The sequence below is a fragment of the Mustela lutreola genome, chromosome 8, assembly GCF_030435805.1.
Source record: "Mustela lutreola isolate mMusLut2 chromosome 8, mMusLut2.pri, whole genome shotgun sequence".
Lineage (NCBI taxonomy): Eukaryota > Metazoa > Chordata > Mammalia > Carnivora > Mustelidae > Mustela > Mustela lutreola.
The window spans coordinates 77,397,203-77,415,947 of NC_081297.1; the positions used below are offsets into that span (position 1 = coordinate 77,397,203).

General features: G+C 37.4%; 1 protein-coding gene across 5 annotated transcripts in view; it reads right to left on the reverse strand.

The window, feature by feature from the left end:
- Positions 1-470: 470 nt before the first annotated feature.
- Positions 471-18,745, reverse strand: part of RESF1 (retroelement silencing factor 1) — a 30,916-nt gene continuing 12,641 nt past the window's right edge. For 3 of the 5 annotated variants that reach the window (XM_059185694.1, XM_059185697.1, XM_059185698.1), the window contains 4 exons: positions 15,008-15,073; positions 5,977-10,980; positions 4,608-4,691; positions 471-1,197 (listed from right to left, as the gene is read on the reverse strand). In XM_059185694.1, the coding sequence (XP_059041677.1) occupies positions 1,034-1,197; positions 4,608-4,691; positions 5,977-10,927 (5,199 nt within the window). In that variant the 5' untranslated portion in view covers positions 10,928-10,980; positions 15,008-15,073 and the 3' untranslated portion in view covers positions 471-1,033. Of the gene's footprint in view, positions 1,198-4,607; positions 4,692-5,976; positions 10,981-11,895; positions 12,043-15,007; positions 15,074-18,745 lie in introns of all 5 variants that reach the window. The other 2 variants (XM_059185696.1, XM_059185699.1) reach the window with 1 other exon arrangement.

Genomic DNA, 18,745 nt, shown 5'->3' on the forward strand with positions numbered 1-18,745 from the left:
TGAGAAGCCCAGTCTTCTGAAGTCTTCAGAATACAGTTCTTAGACTTGTAATAAAATGCACATAAAAGTTACTATCTTAAGGATTTTTAAATGTACAGGTCAATAGTGTTAAGAATAGCCACACAATAGCAAAACTGTAACTATACTCTCACTGAACTCCCCATTTCTCCCTAGTCCCAGAAATGTATTTTTTAAATTAATAGGAACTGTACATGTAGCACTGAGATTTTATGAAAATAATCTACACTTTTCTAGTAGCCATAAAGTGAAAGCCAAAAACATTTTGCTTTCCATGCTTTCTTGCCATTTCCTGACCCTAGAAAAATGTTTGCTCTTCTTCTGAATGTAACCTGAAAATATTTACTCCTGACAGCTTAACTAAAATTTCTCCTTTTTAAAAACACCCTTCTAAGATGTGCATTGTTGTGAGGGTAGAAAATCAAACACGAACCATTATAATTTCATACATATATATTTTAAAAATAAATGTTTATTTCAAGTATGAAAAGTAATGTTTAAACATTATCCAAAAATTATGTCTAGCTTAACAAGTACAAAACAAGACTTCTGACAAAGTTTACAATTAGGTATAAAATACTTAAGAATATACTCTGACATTCACAGTGAGCATTTTAAAAAAATAAGTATTGCTAATAAGCTTTAGAAATAAAAACTTATTTACAGTCCCAGCTAAAATAAACAAGTACTTAACTGAGAACAGCCCTCCCTCAGGATGGATAATTAGCATTTCAAAATAAACAATGGTAAACTTTGTTCAATAATGTCAAAATTCAATACCTTGCAGTTTCCCTGAAAAATACCATCTATTTCTTATGCCTGGTACCCACAGGTAAGGTCCTCAAGCTGTTTTAATTAAGTAATTTCAATGATATACATAACTTAAGTGGTAACCAAACTCTCTTGAGATTTTATCATGGTAATTCTGAGCATTTCTAGCAAAATACCCTGAACAAAAAATGGCAGGAATTTTCTGGTGCCAATTACAGAACCATCAAAAAAATTACCCTCAAAATTATTTTAAAGGACTGCTACCAAGGCTTCTGCTTCTCTTCTCCATATACATCTTTTTGTAGGTTTGAAACATTGCTTTTGAATCTTTTACTGGATTTTGTAGTGTCTCAAATCCATCTGCACTGAAGGTTCTCTTGGAGAGTCTCGAATTAGCCAAAACATTATCTAAGGAAACAGAAATTTTATTTATTACTCAGTATTAGTGACCAATATATAATTAAAACGAAGAGGAAAACCTGCATTCTTCTTTGGGATAAAATATCACTAACAAAGAGTTTGATAAACTGGCTTTTTGGGCAACCTTCTCCGGTCCCCTCTCTCTGCAGAAGCTCTGTACTACATCGTTCAATATACTTTGCTGCCCAAACAAACAAAAACTATGGCTTTTTACCTACAGAATGATAAATTATGCACAAAGGGGATCTTGCCTCTCTTGTGGGGACTATTTTCTACTCTCATCCCATCTTCACAAGCCCAGGGCTATTCTGTTCTACTATCATTTGCACAAAATGTAAGTGTGACCTTTTTAACCACTATCTCAACTAACATCATAAAAAGCATGAACACGAGCCAGTTTCAACCAGTGAATGGGAAAGACAGTATTCTGGCCTTGCTACACTTTACAAGTCTGTCATTTTTGTTTTGTTAGACCATCTCAGCATTGCATTAGCTCATTATCTTTTTGATGGGTTCAGTTTTTCCCAATTCTTGAATTTCTAGATGTTCCTCTATTTCTCAGTCTCCATTCCCTCTATACAGAATTCACATGGTTTTTATTCCTGCTCTAAAAAGTCCATTCCTACTCTAGAAAGACCAATCTTTTCTAGAATACAGTACAATTTTACCTTTTTCTGATGCTCTAGTTCTTTTGGTTCTTTACATGATTCAAAATTCTTGTATGTTCTCAATAGCTTTCTTTTATGATGTCAGTAATACTGACACCCAAGATGGGTCCCTAAATCATTTCCACTGTATTCTCTCAGCTCCTCTTCTCTGAACCTTATCCTGACTTGAGTTTCACAACTTGCTCCATCTACACTCCAATCTTTGCTACCAAATTTAGGTGTACAATTATCTAAAAAGTTTCTTTGCATCTATTTGGGAGTTCATGACAATTGTTTTTTTATCTTTCTTCACATTGGTTCATAGTGTCCACATCTTCATCTTGGTATTTGTTCTTTCACACTTTCCCTGAATCTGATCCAGCTTTTTTGAATTACAGGTGCATTTTATTTGCCTTTACTTTTTAACTGAAATTAAATTGACATACAGTATTATATTAGTTTCAGGTACAATCTGGTGATTTGATCTTACACTTTTGACAGAGCTGTGACTTGTACCTTGGCTTTTCTCTACCGTTTCAGATCTCCTTGAGCTTGTCCGAAAGTCTGTATTTTTTTTTCATCATGACTCTGGGTATTGTTTATTCTACTTCAGTTTATTGCTCATCCTATCTGTGGATATCTTTTCTAGTCAATCTGTGCAGGCATCTGTGTTTTCAGATTCAGATTTCAATCATGCCTCTCACTTAATCTACGAGGTATTATCTCTATTTCCAAGGATCTTTCTTGCCCAATCTCCATGCCCACTTTCATTTTCTCGTTTTTAAATTCCTGTGTTCCAACTCTGGAAGTCTTTTCTACTCTCAGGACTCTTTTTTTTTTTTTTTTTTTTTAAAGATTTTATTTATTTATTTGTAAGAGAGAGAGAGAGTGAGAGCGAGCACAGGCAGACAGAGTGGAAGGCAGAGTCAGAGGGAGAAGCAGGCTCCCTGCGGAGCAAGTAGCCCGATGTGGGACTCGATCCCAGGACGCTGGGATCATGACCTGAGCCGAAGGCAGCTGCTTAACCAACTGAGCCACCCAGGCGTCCCTACTCTCAGGACTCTTAAAATTCATTTTCCCCCTTTTCAGCTGTTTTCCTATTCTGATTAAATGTGCATTTTTTCCTTCTTTGAGTCTTCAATTCTACTGTGTTTACCTATATGCACCTTTAATGTATAGATGCAATTTCTAAAAATTATATTTAGGCTCTCTCCTCAATTTTGTCAAACTTCCTCTCCTTTAAGAAATGTGCTTCTTCCAGGGGGAGGGAGGTAGGGAGACGGTGGTGGGGTTATAGACATTGGGGAGGGTATGTGTTATGGTGAGTGCTGTGAAGTCTCAGCACTCACCTGAGAGATTCAGAAACCTGGCGATTCACAGACCTGTACCCCTGGGGCTAATAATGTTTATAAAAAAAAAAAAAAAAAAAAACTATAAAAAAATAATTGAGAGGAAAAAAAATGTGCTTCTAATTGTTGCTTATGGGGAAATTCTGCTTCCCTCCATCTTCAAGGAATTCTAAACCCCTGTCTTTGCATATTCAATTAACCAAAACAAAACTAAAACTCCTGAACCCTAGCTTCTAATTCTCAGTGTAAAACCCTAAAAACCAAGTACATTCATTCTACTACTTAAATCAGATGCTGAAAGTTCTGGTTTTTCTGGTTGATCCTCAGCCCAAATCCCTTCCCTGCAAAAATAAATTTTAACTAGTAGGCTCAGTCTTATCATCAAAATAATTCAGATTCCACACTTTTTGAAAAGGGACCAATTTCAAGTGCCCACTCAGTTACTAGTCATGGAATTTCAGTCAAATGATCTAACCTTCCACTGATAAAATGGGGACACCCTGTCTATCTGGATTTGAGAATTAAATGGATTAACTTATAAATCACCCAACCCAGGGGCTGGCAAACAATGACATGGCCTGTAGGCCAAGCCCAGCCTCTAGCCCAGTATGGTTGGAACACAGCCCATACTCTTTCACTTATTATTTTACTGCCATTTTCTCACTAGTGTCAGAGACGAGTATTTAGGAGACCTTATGGTCTGCAAAACCTAGTATTTACTATGTAGTCCTACAGGAAAAAAAGTATGCCAACCTCTTAACTCATGATAAGAAACATCTTTTTTTTTTTTTTTTTTTTAAGATTTTATTTATTTATTTGACAGAGAGAAACTACAAGTAAGCAGAGAGGCAGGCAGAGAGAGGAGGAAGCAGGCTCCCTGCTGAGCAGAGAGCCCGACGCGGGACTCGATCCCAGGACCCCGAGATCATGACCTGAGCCGAAGGCAGCGGCTTAACCCACTGAGCCACCCAGGCGCCCGAAACATCTTTTTATTAATGAGTAACCTCTTCCTTCTCTACAGTAGGACAGAAGCGATGGAAGGGGCGCCTGGGTGGCTCAGTTGTTAAGCATCTGCCTTCCGCTCAGGTTATGATCTCAGGCTCCTGGGATCAAGCCACATATAGGGTTCCCTGCTCAGCAGGAAGCCTGCTTCTCCCTCTCCCACTCTTCCTTCTTGTGTTCCCTCTCTTGCTGTCTCTCTGTCAAACAAATAAAATCTAAAAAAAAGAAAACCAAAAAACAAAAGGGAAGGGAAAATATCTTCCTATTATTCACACAAATATTTAATCACTAAAAATATGGATAAAAAACGAATGTCACAAGTTTCATAACTATAATCCAGCTTCTACATAACCAAGTGCCCAATAAACAAAATAAAAATTTAAATAGATGATGATTTTACCTATTTCTTGGCTGGCTTCTGGCATCCTTTTCTCCTCAGTTACACCTCTTAACCAGTCTTCTTTAGTACTTTTTATTCCTGAAACTAAATATTCATTTTCAGATCTCTAGAAATTGCTATTCATCTTTTAATACTATATTGAAGGAAAATCATGTAAGCATAAAACAGAGATTAAAAGGTATAATATATTCACATATAATCCAAGTCTGAAAGAAGCCTGAAAAAAATGCTCTCTTCCATTTCAAGTGCCTGAGTATCACGTAAATGGAAAAGAAATTGCTTCAAAAGTTTATCTTCATTATGGAATTGTATTTCTCCCTCTTAGGCTGAACATCAACCAATCTCAAGGTACTTAAGGGTTCATGAGACAGAAAAGTCACTCCCATTGCCCCCACCCACTTTTAATGTTCTTGTTACACGTGCCTCAGTTCCCAAAGATCTACTTACATAGCCAAGTGAAATCACCAATACTTTACAAACTGAATTTTATACTGATTTTTATCATACATCCCTATCTCCTTTCAAGAAAAGATACCTTGTATTTATATCGTAATTTTATGTGCCCCAACAGATACCATCTAAACATCACGGGAGAAATTAAGATTGTCATTCAAATCATTTAGTTCTCCAATCTGAATTTCTAAACACAATGTTTTATATGTAATATCCACAACCCCTAAATGTTTCCTTACTATCATAAAAAGTTAGTCCCCTGTTTTTTCCTTCCTGACACTACACTGAAAGTTCTATTACTCAGCAGCTAACTGACAGTCATGCTTAACGTTCTGGCTTTGGTAACTTAATACTGGACAATTACTACTTCCACAGTCCTCCCCTTTCAAGATTTTAAGAGAAGACTACATAGTTGCACTTTTTTGTGGTAACACAGTCACCAACTACTTTAAAGTCGATAGTAAGTTGTGCCATTTCCCTATGTATGAGAAGTTTTCACTAATATGTAACAATTATCTCCTCATATTTAGACAGACAAAATCTTCAAGTTCACAGGGCTTTGAAATTCCAAGCCCAAATGACAATCAACAAAATACTTGAAATAGTATGTAACATTTTTCTAACTTAGCGCAAAAACCATTTTTCGTAATATAGGCTTCTTGGTGCAAAAGGAAATCTTTGTATTTGGCAAACTTCCAATTTTATATACCTCTGAAGTACAAATTGAGGACAATTTACAGTAAGAGGGAGATAAATACTGCCCAAATGACCCATTGATTTACAAAAACAAATACCAAGCAACAGCAAATTCATTTAAGTCTTTGCGAGCTACCCACGTGGCTTAAGTAGTGCTAACCTACTTTTTCCTATAATGCCTGACAATGTTCCAGACACGATGAAGAAAATCATACTAGACCTTGCACAGGTGCTTGCTCCTTCCTAGGACAAGGCTGCAGATCCTTCCAGTCATGAACAGAATTTGTATTCTTCATCAGTCCATCTGGACATAATTTAAATTCCAGCATGCTTCGTTTTTCTGTGGCATCTTTAACAGGTAAGAGGCTCTGAGGTTTATTTTCCAGTCTCTTCTCTTTATGAAGCTTCCTGGGTGAACTCTCTAATTTTGTGAGACAAATGCTCTCACGCTCAGTACATTTAAATGCAACTCTGTTCAGATACAGTTTCCTTTGATCCTTCGACTGGGGAGACATTTGACTGAATTCCACTTCACTGTTTATGTTGCCTGAAGTTTTGTCTAACTTGATTTTATCAATCCACATTTTATCAGGTTGCTTTCCACCAACTATACCCTTAACACTTCTTGAAACGTATGTTTTAGATTCCTCAGAATGGTGAATCTTGAGGCTTTTACCATGGCTTGAATGAATATTTAAGGATTCTTTAGAAGCCTGTACACTGCTGTTAGTTCTCTCATTTGATTTCCCACAACTCCCAACCTGCATGGGAAGTTTACTGGACTTCATGTATTGAGAATCACATGGTACATTTCTCACATAGCTTTTCTTTGATGCATTGCTACCCATTGCTTCTTTGTGCTTCTGCCTTTGCAAATACTCCTTTGATGTTAGAACTCTACTAATTTTAGATGAACTATCCTTAGAAACTGAGGACTTAACATGTGATACTGCCTTTTCTTTAACCCTAGCTCTTTCATTTGTAATTGACAAAAAATTACATAATTTAAAGGTACTATCTCCCATACTTTTATTCTGCTCCCGTTCATATTTCTTCTTCTTCTTTATCTTTGAATCAAGTATGCTCCCATCATCTAACTTCCTTTTTTCCAAAATTTTTTGTCTTAAGCCACCTTTCAATTTTATTTTCTCTGGGGATAGTGACTGTACCAAAGAAACACTCTTCATACGTAGATCTTTATTTTTACTTGTCAAAAACCCTGCCTTTGGTTTTAGTGGACGTAAGTTTTGTGCCATGAGCTTCTGTTGTAGGCTCTCTTGAGAAAATTTTGTCATTTTATTACTGGTATTAAAAGTTACCTCATGAAACTGCAATTTTCTTTTTCTTTTGTGACTTTGCATGGAATCTAGTTTTTTATCACCTTTAGATAAAAACTGACCTGATGCTGCTTCTTGTGTCTTCACTGACTTATGTTTTGTTTTGGGCATATCATTTCTATTTTTGCCATGCTCTATTTCAGAAAAATGTTTTTTTGTATCTGGAGAAGTCGAAGGAATTTTTGGACTGTTATTTAGAGAACTATTACACCCAACAGGTACATTTCTATCAGAAGTTCTTTCTTCTTGTTCACAACTGTTAATCTTTGAATTGTTGTTGGAACTACACTGACACTGGGGTACTCCTTCATAAACCATAGACAGCCACCCCAATGCACAGCAACCGACATCATCTTTCTCTGAATCTAAGGTATCCTCGGTCTTTCCATCTGTATCTGCTTGTGGCTCACACTGGCTGCTCCCTTTTTTAATAGGTTGTTCTTTCTGATGTTCCATCAACTTGTCTACCTCACAGAGTTGATCATCATGTTCAGGAAATAATTCTCTCATTTGCTCTGAGTTTAATATTGTAATTTGTATTTGGTCTGCTGAGTCCTTAGAGTCGCAACCAGTTTTATCACAAGTTTGATCTTTCAAGATTTGGTTTGTTATTTGCTGGGTCACAGAACCTTCATGTGTGTTCACAGCTTCAATACCATAGGGAAATTCTTTTAAGAGTTCTGACAGCTGATCATGTAGGTATAAGACAGATGCTTTATCACTGAGAATCTCACTTTCCGGAGGATCTTGAGCAGTGTAACTGCCAGACATGTCAACTTCCTGAGGACAACTATCCTGCTGAATAGCTGACAATGAACACATATCATTAGCTGTGCTTTCTTTTTTAGTGATATGGTCCATGTTATTCTCCTCTAGAATTCCACTATCCACTTTAACATACTCTGAAGATGACTCTGGAGGTTGCAGAGATTCTGCCTCATCAGTTATTTTACATGAAACATCTGTGCACTGTGAAAAATTATCATTTTGAAAACAAAAGTCTTTATTTTCATTGAGGCTATCTATTTGTTCTTTTTGTTGTTCTTTGGTAATCACTTGAGTAGGTAGAGGTTTCTGTGGCTCAACCCTTTTCAAAGGAGGCATGTTAAATATCTTTGCTATTTGGGAATTGTAAGATGTATCACCTTCAACAAGAGAACAAATATTGTCAATATGTAACATATCACCACTAACAGTATCAGTGTTCCTTGACTTGTATGAGGCTTGCTGTTCACTCACAGAACAGTGGGTATCTGGTTCTAACTTGATACGCTTCTCTTGATTGCTTTTAGGTGTGTCTTCTGAATTAGTTGACTCACTTTGCTCTTCCTTCTGAATTGGTGAGAACATCTTTGTGTCTGTTGAGGTACCAGCAACTGGTTCATTAAGATTAGCTTTCAAAGCAGCAGTAACACTTGTATTTTCTGCCAGCTGATTTTGTAAGCTACAAACACTGCCTTCCTTAATAACTGGATACAGTGTTTCGGGTACAGCTTCAGGTGTTACTCCTTTGGCAGACAATGTTTTGACATCTGAAAGAATTAAGGGAGACACCACAGCAACCTGAAGTTCTGTTCCCTTTGTAACAGCTGCACTGGAAGACTCATAATTCTGTACTCCTGTTGACAAAGTTGTTTCTTGTGAGGTGTTTACCTTCTGATGAGAATTTCCTATAACTGAAAATGGACTCTTATCACAGGTTTCCACAGGCTTTGAAACCCCAACTGCTGTTCTGTTTTTTGACTCATTATACTGTTTTCCCTCTGTAGATTCTGAAGGCTTTTTCCACAAAGAAAGACAGGTTGCTAGCAATTCCATAGAAAAGCGTTTGTCACTGTCAGAAGGCATTCCACTTGAGGATTTATGCTCGAGGAAAAAGGAGTTGTTTAAAACCCTGGCATTTAGATTACAAGTACTTGGAGTTTCCATAGTTTTCGAAGATGGTTGGTTACCAGTGATTTGAGTATTTGTGTTAATTTTAAAACCATGTGGTTTAGAACCCTGAATAGTTTCACTTGCATTTTTAAATAATTTCTCCTGAGGTTGATCTCTACATGTAAGCAGACTGAGAATTAGCGTATTTTTATTTGGGTTTTTTGAAACATATTCCTCAAAGGATGTAGACTGAGGGACACTAGTAGTTTCAGAATTTGTTGGCACATTTAGTTCAACATTGACATTTCCTGATGAAATCTGAGTGTTATTTAATGTTGCCTGGGTAATCTCAACAGTTGATGCCTTTAAAGAAGTCCTAACTTTTAAATCATGTAACTTGTCTGGCATAGGCAACTTTTCTGAACAGACAGAATTTAGTAAAACAGAATTCACTTGGTTACAATTTCCCCAGTTTGGGTCCCGAATGTTGGAATTCATTCTATTGTGTGTTCTATTTGTTTCTTTTGTAGATTCTGTTATGGTTCGTGGTTTATCCTCTTTAGTCCCTAGGGTCACTTGTGGTCCAGACTGGATTTGGGCAGTTTGTTTCAGAGATAATTCAGAATTTGGAGCTAATTCATTATAAGAGGTATCAGTTGTTTTAATACAACCTGCTGCCATCAGAAGATTTTTATTAATTTTAATTTTCCTTGCAAGTTCCGAGAACTTCTTTTTTATTTCTACTAATGTTTTAATATCCCTCACTAACTTTTCTTTTGTGGCACTTGTGTCCAGTACTTGATTTGAAGTTAGATCACAGTTTCTTCTTCTCTCTTGATTATTTTGAGCAAGGGCCTGAACACCATCCACAGAAGATCTAACAGGTTCATTAAAAGGCTGAGTGACATTGGTATTTACTTTCAAGTTACAGGAATTTCCAACTGTGCTGACATTTTCATTAAGGTTTTGCCAATGCTGTTGAAAGCTTCTAGAGTAGTCTTTCCTCATCTCAGGTAAGTGCAGTTCTTGACTCTGAGGAATGTCCACAGAAGCCTGTTTAATAACATGCTGAGTACTCTGCAAAGGCTGGCCTGCGTATCTACAATCGTAAGGAGGAGGTGGAGGTCTTTTGTCAGTTTGAGTAACTGCATATTGATAGGACTGTATGGCTGCAGTCTGCTTTGACTGTAAAGTCTGTGGAGAATCTGGAGGGTGAACATTTTTAATATGCAATGATGTTGATGGCACAGAGGTTTGTTTTTGAGGAGTAGGATCTGGCAAAAAGCTTCGTGATGAGTAACTGTATTGCTTTGAAAGTGGTCTGTAATCTGGATAAGTCAGTCCACTGGATGTATACTGTGGTGTCCAATCAACCTGTCGTTCTGATAAAGATGGGTTAAGTCCTGGGGCTCCCTGATAAGTTACAGGAACTCTTGCAGAATTAGAAGGGATCATTTGTAGTTGCACAGAATAGGAGTCTGATGTTACAAACTGATTCTGTAGTGCATGTATACTAGGTGTATTAGTTCCAAAACCAGTCTGATGGGACATAGTTGCACCTGCATGAGAAAGCATAGGATTTCTCATTGGTGAGTTCAACCATACATTTTGGGTAACTCCTGAAGACGTTTGCAAATTGTGATTTAGCTGTTTGGATCCATTAACATTTGCATATGTGATTCGTTCTACTGAAGTTTGTGAGGCCACAAGTGTCCCATTATGCATATCAGGAAAAGGGATTTGCTGAGGAGTTGTGTAATTCCTGATATTTAACAGTGGCTGTGAAACTGGATTTGAAATACCAAGAATACATGCTTCTTGGTTACTTCCAGGGTAGTTTAAAGAACTTTGAGATGTTGTGTTAAGTGTATTTATTAATGCCTGCTCCAAAAAACATGACTGCTTTTTAGGATACTGTGGTGGTGAGGTGACATTCTCTGGTTTTGCATTCCAATTCATTGCTGATTTGATGTAGCAGCAGTGTGTTAGCAGTTGCTTTGAATGTCAGGAATCTGTAGGAAATAAAGATCTTTTATTAGGATTGTAGCTATGTAACCTTAACACCAATGCTATGTCTATCATAATTCCAGACACCTTAGACCAAAATTCATATTTAACTTGGAGAAGAGAAACAAAGAAAAGAGCAAAGGAGGATACAATAAAAAATTATGTCAAAGCTCAAGAAGATTTCTGGGGTGTTTTTACAGGAATTCATTCTACATTATACAGTTAAGTATTTTGTTTGTTACACTGATGTGGCAATTACTTTCTGCTATTATTTATTTTAATAGGTTCTTTTTTTTTTTTTTTAAAAGATTTTATTTATTTTATTTGACAGAGAGAGAGATCACAAGTAGGCAGAGAGGCAGGCAGAGACAGAGGGGGAAGCAGGCTCCCTGCTGAGCAGAGGGCCCGATGCGGGGCTCGATCCCAGGACACTGAGATCCTGACCTGAGCCGAAGGCAGCGGCTTTAATCCACTGAGCCACCCAGGCGCCCCTTTAATAGGTTCTTTATTCTAAGTAACCCACGCTCACTGAAGCAAACACAAACAAATTGCCTTCCAAAATGGTTAAAAAGAATTTTACACTCACCAACAGTACATTGATAAATTTAAAAAGTCAAATCTATAACCATAATAAATGAAGACAAATGAACAAACTTAACATACTAATTAAATAAACTTAACATACTAATAGTACATCCCAAATGCAGGCCATTAATAGATTACCCAATGCAGACATTCCTTCCAAGCGCACATCGAACTTTTACCAATATGACCATCCAACTGAGCGATAAACCTCAATTTTCAAAGAATTATAATAATTCAGATTAATTTACAGTAGAATCAATCTAGAAATTATAGGGGGGGAAGTAACGAGGAAATTGCCAAATAACTAAGAAATAAGGAATGTACTTTATACTTACATAGAAAAAGTGCTCTGGTGTCTCTACCTCTACTTAGGATACCAGTCCTACTGAGTCAGAGCCCCACCCTTGTAATGTCATTTAACCTTAATTACCTCCCTAAAAGCCTTCTCTTCAAATAGTTACAACAGGGGTTAAGGCTTCAACCTATGAAAAGCAAAGAGGGACACACAATTCAGGCCATAACTTGCTCTTACATTCATGTTCATGTAACACTTCAGGATAATTCATAGCATAAATAAATGTACTTTAAAAAGAAGACTGGAAGGGGGGCTTGATTGGCTCAGTTAGCAGGGCTTGTGACTCGATCTCACAGTTTTGAGTCTGAGCCCCACGATGGCTGCAGAAATTACTTCAGATCTTTAAAAAATTAACTAAAATAAAATGAAATGACTGGGAAATAATTCCCACATTTATCACAAGCAGAGTAATAAGTTAATTCAGGGAAAGAAATGATGATTGAAATAAACAAAATAATGAATGCATATGGAAATGCGGAGATTCAGCAAGTCACAGGTAATTCTTTAAAAAGAATAAAAATCAGTTAAGCCTCTGACAATACTGATCATGACATTTTTAAAGTGCAATACTGGCAGCGGTGGGGGGTTGGAGTGGGGTCGGCACCTCAGTTGGTTAAGTGGCCAACTCTTGTTTCCAGTTCAGGTCATGATCTCAGGGTTGTAAGCCCCACATCTGGCTCCCTGCTCAGCTGAAGAGTCTGCTTGTGGATTCTCTTTCTCCCTCTCTTTCTCTGCCTCTAGCCCAGCTTGCATGCACCCACTTACTCTATCTTTACAATCAATCAATCTCTATTTAAACAGTACAATATTGGGAATAGAGACTACCATTAGACCCTATAGATTTAAAATAACATTATTATTCTGAAAAATTCTATTCCAATATATTTCAAATTTAGATGGAATAGAGAAACTCTTCAAAAAAATACACCTAGCCATGAAAAATATCACAAAATTAAGTATCTTTTCACAAAGAAAATGCCAGACCCATATGGCTTTGCTGGAGTATTCTAACAATCATTTATGAAAGAAATAATCCAAAATAACAAAGGATAAAGGAGAGCACTTCAGAGCTCCTTCACTGACGCTATCATCCAAAAGATGAAAAGGAAAATTAAGAAGCCAATCTCTCGCAGAAACACAAATGCGAAAATCCTAAATAAAATGTTAGCAAACCAAAAAGAGTGACATATGAAAACAATAACCTATCATGATCAAATTGGGATTATTTCGGAAATACAAATGTCATTTGAAAATTAAAGTAATAATGACAATAATTTTTAAAATTCCAAGTTCATTTCAACACATGCAAGAACTTGATAAAATTCAACATTCATTCATTTGAAGAAAACTATCAAACCAACAACAGAAATTCCCTTAAATTTGATACATGGTAGCTTTCAAAATTCAGACTGACAACAAAACCAACACATCACTATTTCCCTTTCTATTCATCACTGTACTGGAGATCCTCGAAAATTTTAAGAATCAGGAAGGAAAACATAGAAACTATGATGTAGAGGTTATGTAGAAAACCCAAAACAATCTACAGATCTTTGAGATCTATTAATTTATGCATCGTAGTGTTCTCCTTAAGAAGAAAAACGAAACCGAAGAAGGCATATATGCTTCTGGATTAAAAACAGATCCCAGGGACGCCTGGGTGGCTCAGTTGGTTAAGCAGCTGCCTTCGGCTCAGGTCATGATCCCAGCGTCCTGGGATCGAGTCCCACATCGGGCTCCTTGCTCCGCAGGGAGCCTGCTTCTCAGTCTGACTCTGCCTTCCACTCTGTCTGCCTGTGCTCGCTCTCGCTCGCTCTCTCTGACAAATAAATAAAATCTTTAAAAAAAAAAAAAAAAAAAAAAAAAAAAAAAAAAAAAAACAGATCCCAGAAAAACTCAATGAGAAGAAATCAGAGGGAGATAAATCATGAGAAGCTCTTAACTCTAGGAAGCAAACTCAGGGTTTGGAGAGGAGGAGGGTGGGGGAACAGGGTTAACTATGTGATGGGCATTAAGGAAGGCATCGCAACTGAGGAATAACTGACTCTACATCTGAAAGTTAGGATGTAATTATTATTATGCTGGCTAATAAACTTAAAGAAGAAAAATCAGATCCGCATATTCCTCACATGCCTTCTACCAAGAAAGCTGCCTTAATACAACTGACTGGGGGCACCTGGCTGCTTCAGTCAGCATAGCATTAGACTCTTGATTTAAGGGTCATGAGTTGGAATCAGGGGCAGTTTACTTAAAACAGAAATAGTAATACAACTGATCAAGAAGATGCATTAATGCAAAGTGGCACTTACACTGGAGTTAATGATGCCTAATACATTCCCCTTAGTTCTTATTCCTACTTGCAGTGGGAGGCCAGTTATGAAGTGAATTGTGTCGTTCCACCGCAAATTCATTATGCTAAAACCCTAACCCTCAATGTGACTATATTTGGAGACAGGCCCTTCAGGCAGGTCATTACATTTAAGTGAGGTGATAAGGCTAGGCCCCTAATCCAATAGGACTAATGTCCTTTTAACAGAGACATCAGGCAGACACACACAGAGGAAAGACCATGTGAGATCACACAGAGGCGGCTGACTACAAGCTGAGAGGACTCAGGAGAAACCACCTGATCTTGATCAGGACTTCCTTGATCTTGGACTTCCAGACTAAAACTGTGAGAAACAAATTTGTTGTTTAAGCCACCCAGTCTGTTACATTAGGGCAACCCTGGAGGACCAATATAGAGCCTATGGGTAGGAAGACAAATGACCTTTTTGAGTAACTTAGGGTTACTTTTTTCCTCTCTCTTCTCTGCTGGCACAGAAGAAAACTGAAGCCTGGAAAATCATCCTTGAACTACCTATTTAGATGGAGGGAGTCAAAAGTTGTCTGACTTTTTTCGGACTACAGAGTCTCTACTTTTGGATACCCAGTATTAAGCCTTCTGAGAATATAATGTAATGGAGATTACCAGAGACAAGATTTACATGAGCTATCTATCATCTTAATTTCTCTTGAAAAAATGAATTATTGGACAAAATCTCCACCCCACTCCATCATCACCCTTCACCTGTGACAGCCATGGCTCTCACCTGACAAACCCCAAGTATGGCTGATTTTAAGAATCTCCTTCTCTGCACAGGAGCAACTGAAGTTTTCTAGGGGAAAAATAAAAGTTACACAAGTCAGCAGACTGGTTTTATTTCAGGAACACAAACAAACATCAAACTTAACACCGCTCAACAATTCTACTTCATTTTATTGAATTTCCCTATTCTCTAAGACCTTTCCTCTCAGGTCCCCAGCTACTCCAACCCACACAACACGTTTCCCTGCCCTAATTCAGCTGCTTATATTTAATTTTTTTTTTTTTAAAGATTTTATTTGTGAGAGAGGGAGAGCGAGCGAGCACAGGCAGACAGAATGGCAGGCAGAGGCAGAGAGAGAAGCAGGCTCCCTGCCGAGCAAAGAGCCCGATGTGGGACTCGATCCCAGGACACTGGGATCATGACCTGAGCCGAAGTCAGCTGCTTAACCAACTGAGCCACCCAGGCATCCCATCAGCTGCTTATATTTCAGAGAAAAAATAGCATCATCTGCTGTTCTCCCATCATCAAATCTATGAAGCCCACCAATATAAATGTAACATGCATCTCCTGCAACAGAGCTGACCTTCATACAGAATCTCCACATTTAAAATCCTATTCCTAGGGCATGTGGGTGGCTCAGTGGGTTAGGTGTCTGCCTCTGGCTCAGGTCATGATATCAGGGTCCCGGGACTGAGTCCCACATAAGGCTCCCTGCTCAGCAGGGAGTCTGCTTCTCCCTCTGCTCCTTCTCCCTGCTCAGGCTCTCTAATAAAAAAAAATTAAAAAATAAAAAATAAAAATAAATAAAATCCTACTCCCCTCCCTTTACTCCTACTTATCAACCTGTCTCTCCAGGATTAGGTCTTCCACACAGGTATACACATACTCTAGGATTGGCAGAATTCAAAAACAAGAGATCAACCTCACTGGGCCCCATATTCTTCACCTCTCTACCTCCATACTAGTAACAGTCTTTTAGTTGGATTTAAAACCACAAGCATAGGGCAACTGGGTGGTTCAGTTGGTTAAGCAACTGCCTTTGGCTATGGTCATAATCCTGGAGTACTGGGATCAAGTCCCACATCAGGCTCACTGCTCAACGGGGAGTCTGCTTCTCCTGCTGACCTTTCTCCTCTCATGCTCTCTCTCATTCTCTCTCTCAAATAAATAAATAAAAATCTTAAAAAAAAAAATCACAAGCATAATAAGCTAGATTTTAAATGCTTAATACCTTTAAAGGTATAGATAAAAATGATTTAGAGCTACCCTATGACCCTGCAATTGCACTACTTAGATATTTATCCCAAAGATACAGATATAGTGAAAAGAAGGGCCATAGTACCCCAATGTTCATAGCAGCAATGGCCACAATCGCCAAACTATAGAAAGAGTCAAGATGCCCTTCAAAGGACGAGTGTATCAAGAAGATATGGTTCATATATAAGATGGAATATTATGCCTCCATCAGAAAGGATGAATACCCAACTTTTTTATCAACACAGTTGGGACTGGAGGAGATTAAACTAAGTGAAATAAGTCAAGCAGAGAAAGTCAAATATCATATGGTTTCACTTACTTGTGGAGCATAAGGAGTAACACATATGACATTACGAGAAGGAAAGAAAAAGTGAATTGGGGTAAATCGGAGGAGGAGACAAAGCATGAGGGACTATGGACTCAGAAACAAAATGAAGAGTTTTGGAAGGTGAAGGATGGGTTAGCCTGGTGATGGGTATTAAGGAGGGTACATATTGCATGGAGCACTGGGTGTGGTGCATAAACAATGAATCTTAGAACACTGAAAAAAATAAAATAAAAAAATATATAACGTATACAAAATACAGAAAAATATAAGAAGGAAGATTTTCAGGTGGTCTACAAAAAAAGGTAATTTGTGCTTCCACAAAATATACAGTGGGAAAAAAACATTTTGAATATTAAAATGTACACTAGAAAATATTCACTTAATGCAAAAGAAAATACTAAGGGAGGAAAAAGACACAAGACCTAGAAATCAAAAGTATAAATAGCCGATATAAATCCCACTATATCAGTAACATTAAATGTGAATGGATTAAATAATCCAAAAGACAGAGAATGTCAGACTAGATTAAAAAAAAGAACCCAAAACCTATTTAACTAAAATGCTGTCTCTAATAGACACACTTTACATCCAAAGATACAAACAGAATGAAAATAAAAGAATAAAGAAGGCATCATATCATGCAAACACAGCAGTTAAGAGAACTATGGAAGGTCTATGCTAATTATCAGACAACATAAACCAATCTTACTAGAGATAAGAAGTATTCTGCAACCATAAAGGGTCAATCTAACAAAAAGATAAAACAAACACACCTAAAAGAGCATTAAAATTAAAAAAAAAAAAAAAAAAAAAGCAAAAACACAGAACAAGGGAGAAAAAGGCAATTCACCAAGAGTTGAAAATTTCAATTCTGTATTTTCAATAATGAATAGAACTGGCAGAAAAATCAAGAAAGAGAAATACAGAACACATTATACACGCCTATATTTGTTTCTAGTAGGGATTAAAACAAATTGAGTATCTTAAGTTGCGGGTTAGTAAATAATTGTCCATTGGTTGCCTTCTAAGTTTAAGGATCTCCCCACTTTGGCAACAACAGTTCAAGTACTTTTGTCAAGTGGTGAAAGCAGGCCGCTCAGTAATGGGAGATGTCATCAAGCCACCAAAACACTGGAATTTTATATTCAACTGTGGGAAATTCTAGGAACATCTTTGCTATTACTAGCTGTAAGTAAATTAGCAAACCCTGAATAATGACACTTGATACAATGAGTACACCCTGAATAATGACACTTGATACAATGAGTACAAAGTCTGGCTCTACTAATCCCCTCCCCCCACATCTGGTAGGTTTTGTAGTCTGAAGAATAGGTAATACCAATATGTTGATGCTGATAGGATGTTTGGCCTTCACTGGGAGGCCAGAAGTCCTTGTATGTTGACAATGATAAAAGTGCAGTGACCCAAACTGAGGGAAGTCAGAGTCAATACACACACTCCTACCCTGAAGAAAACATCTGTGAGGTTTGTGTGTCATCATAAAAACAATCTTAAAAGTTTTAGCTAAAAAAACCTTTTTTACATCCTAGAAATAGACAAAGTCCCCCCCCCCCTTTTTAAAGATTTATTTATTAGAGAGAAAGAGTGTGAGCACACATGGGAGGGAGGAGCAGAGGAAGAGAGTCCTTAGGCAGACTCCCTACTGAGCAACACAAGCTCCATTCCAGGACCCCGAGATCATGACCGGAACCAAAAATCAAGAGTCAGCCATGTCACTGACTGAGCCACCCAGGTGTCCCAGTCTATGGCTTTAAATTTTCTGATACTATCACTATTACATACTGTGAGAAAACTGGAAGAAAGCAAATCACTAAAAATTCAAAGTATAAGAAGTTGTGAATAGTAAGCTATGAAATGCATAGTCTGGGGCTTTAAATTTTATGATACTATCACTGGTACATTCTGTGAGAAACTGGAAGAAAGCAAGTCACTAAAAATTCAAAGTATAAGAAGCTGTTAATAGTAAGCTATGAAATGCAAAATTAATCTGTGAAGCAGGGAAAAAAAAATCAAGAGCTGTAAGAGACTGTATGTTAACAATGTATGTGATTTTCATATAAAAATTTCATAAAGCCCTCACCAACGGAAGAAAAGATTTGTGAATTGTCTTTTCATTTTAAAGTATTCTATATCCT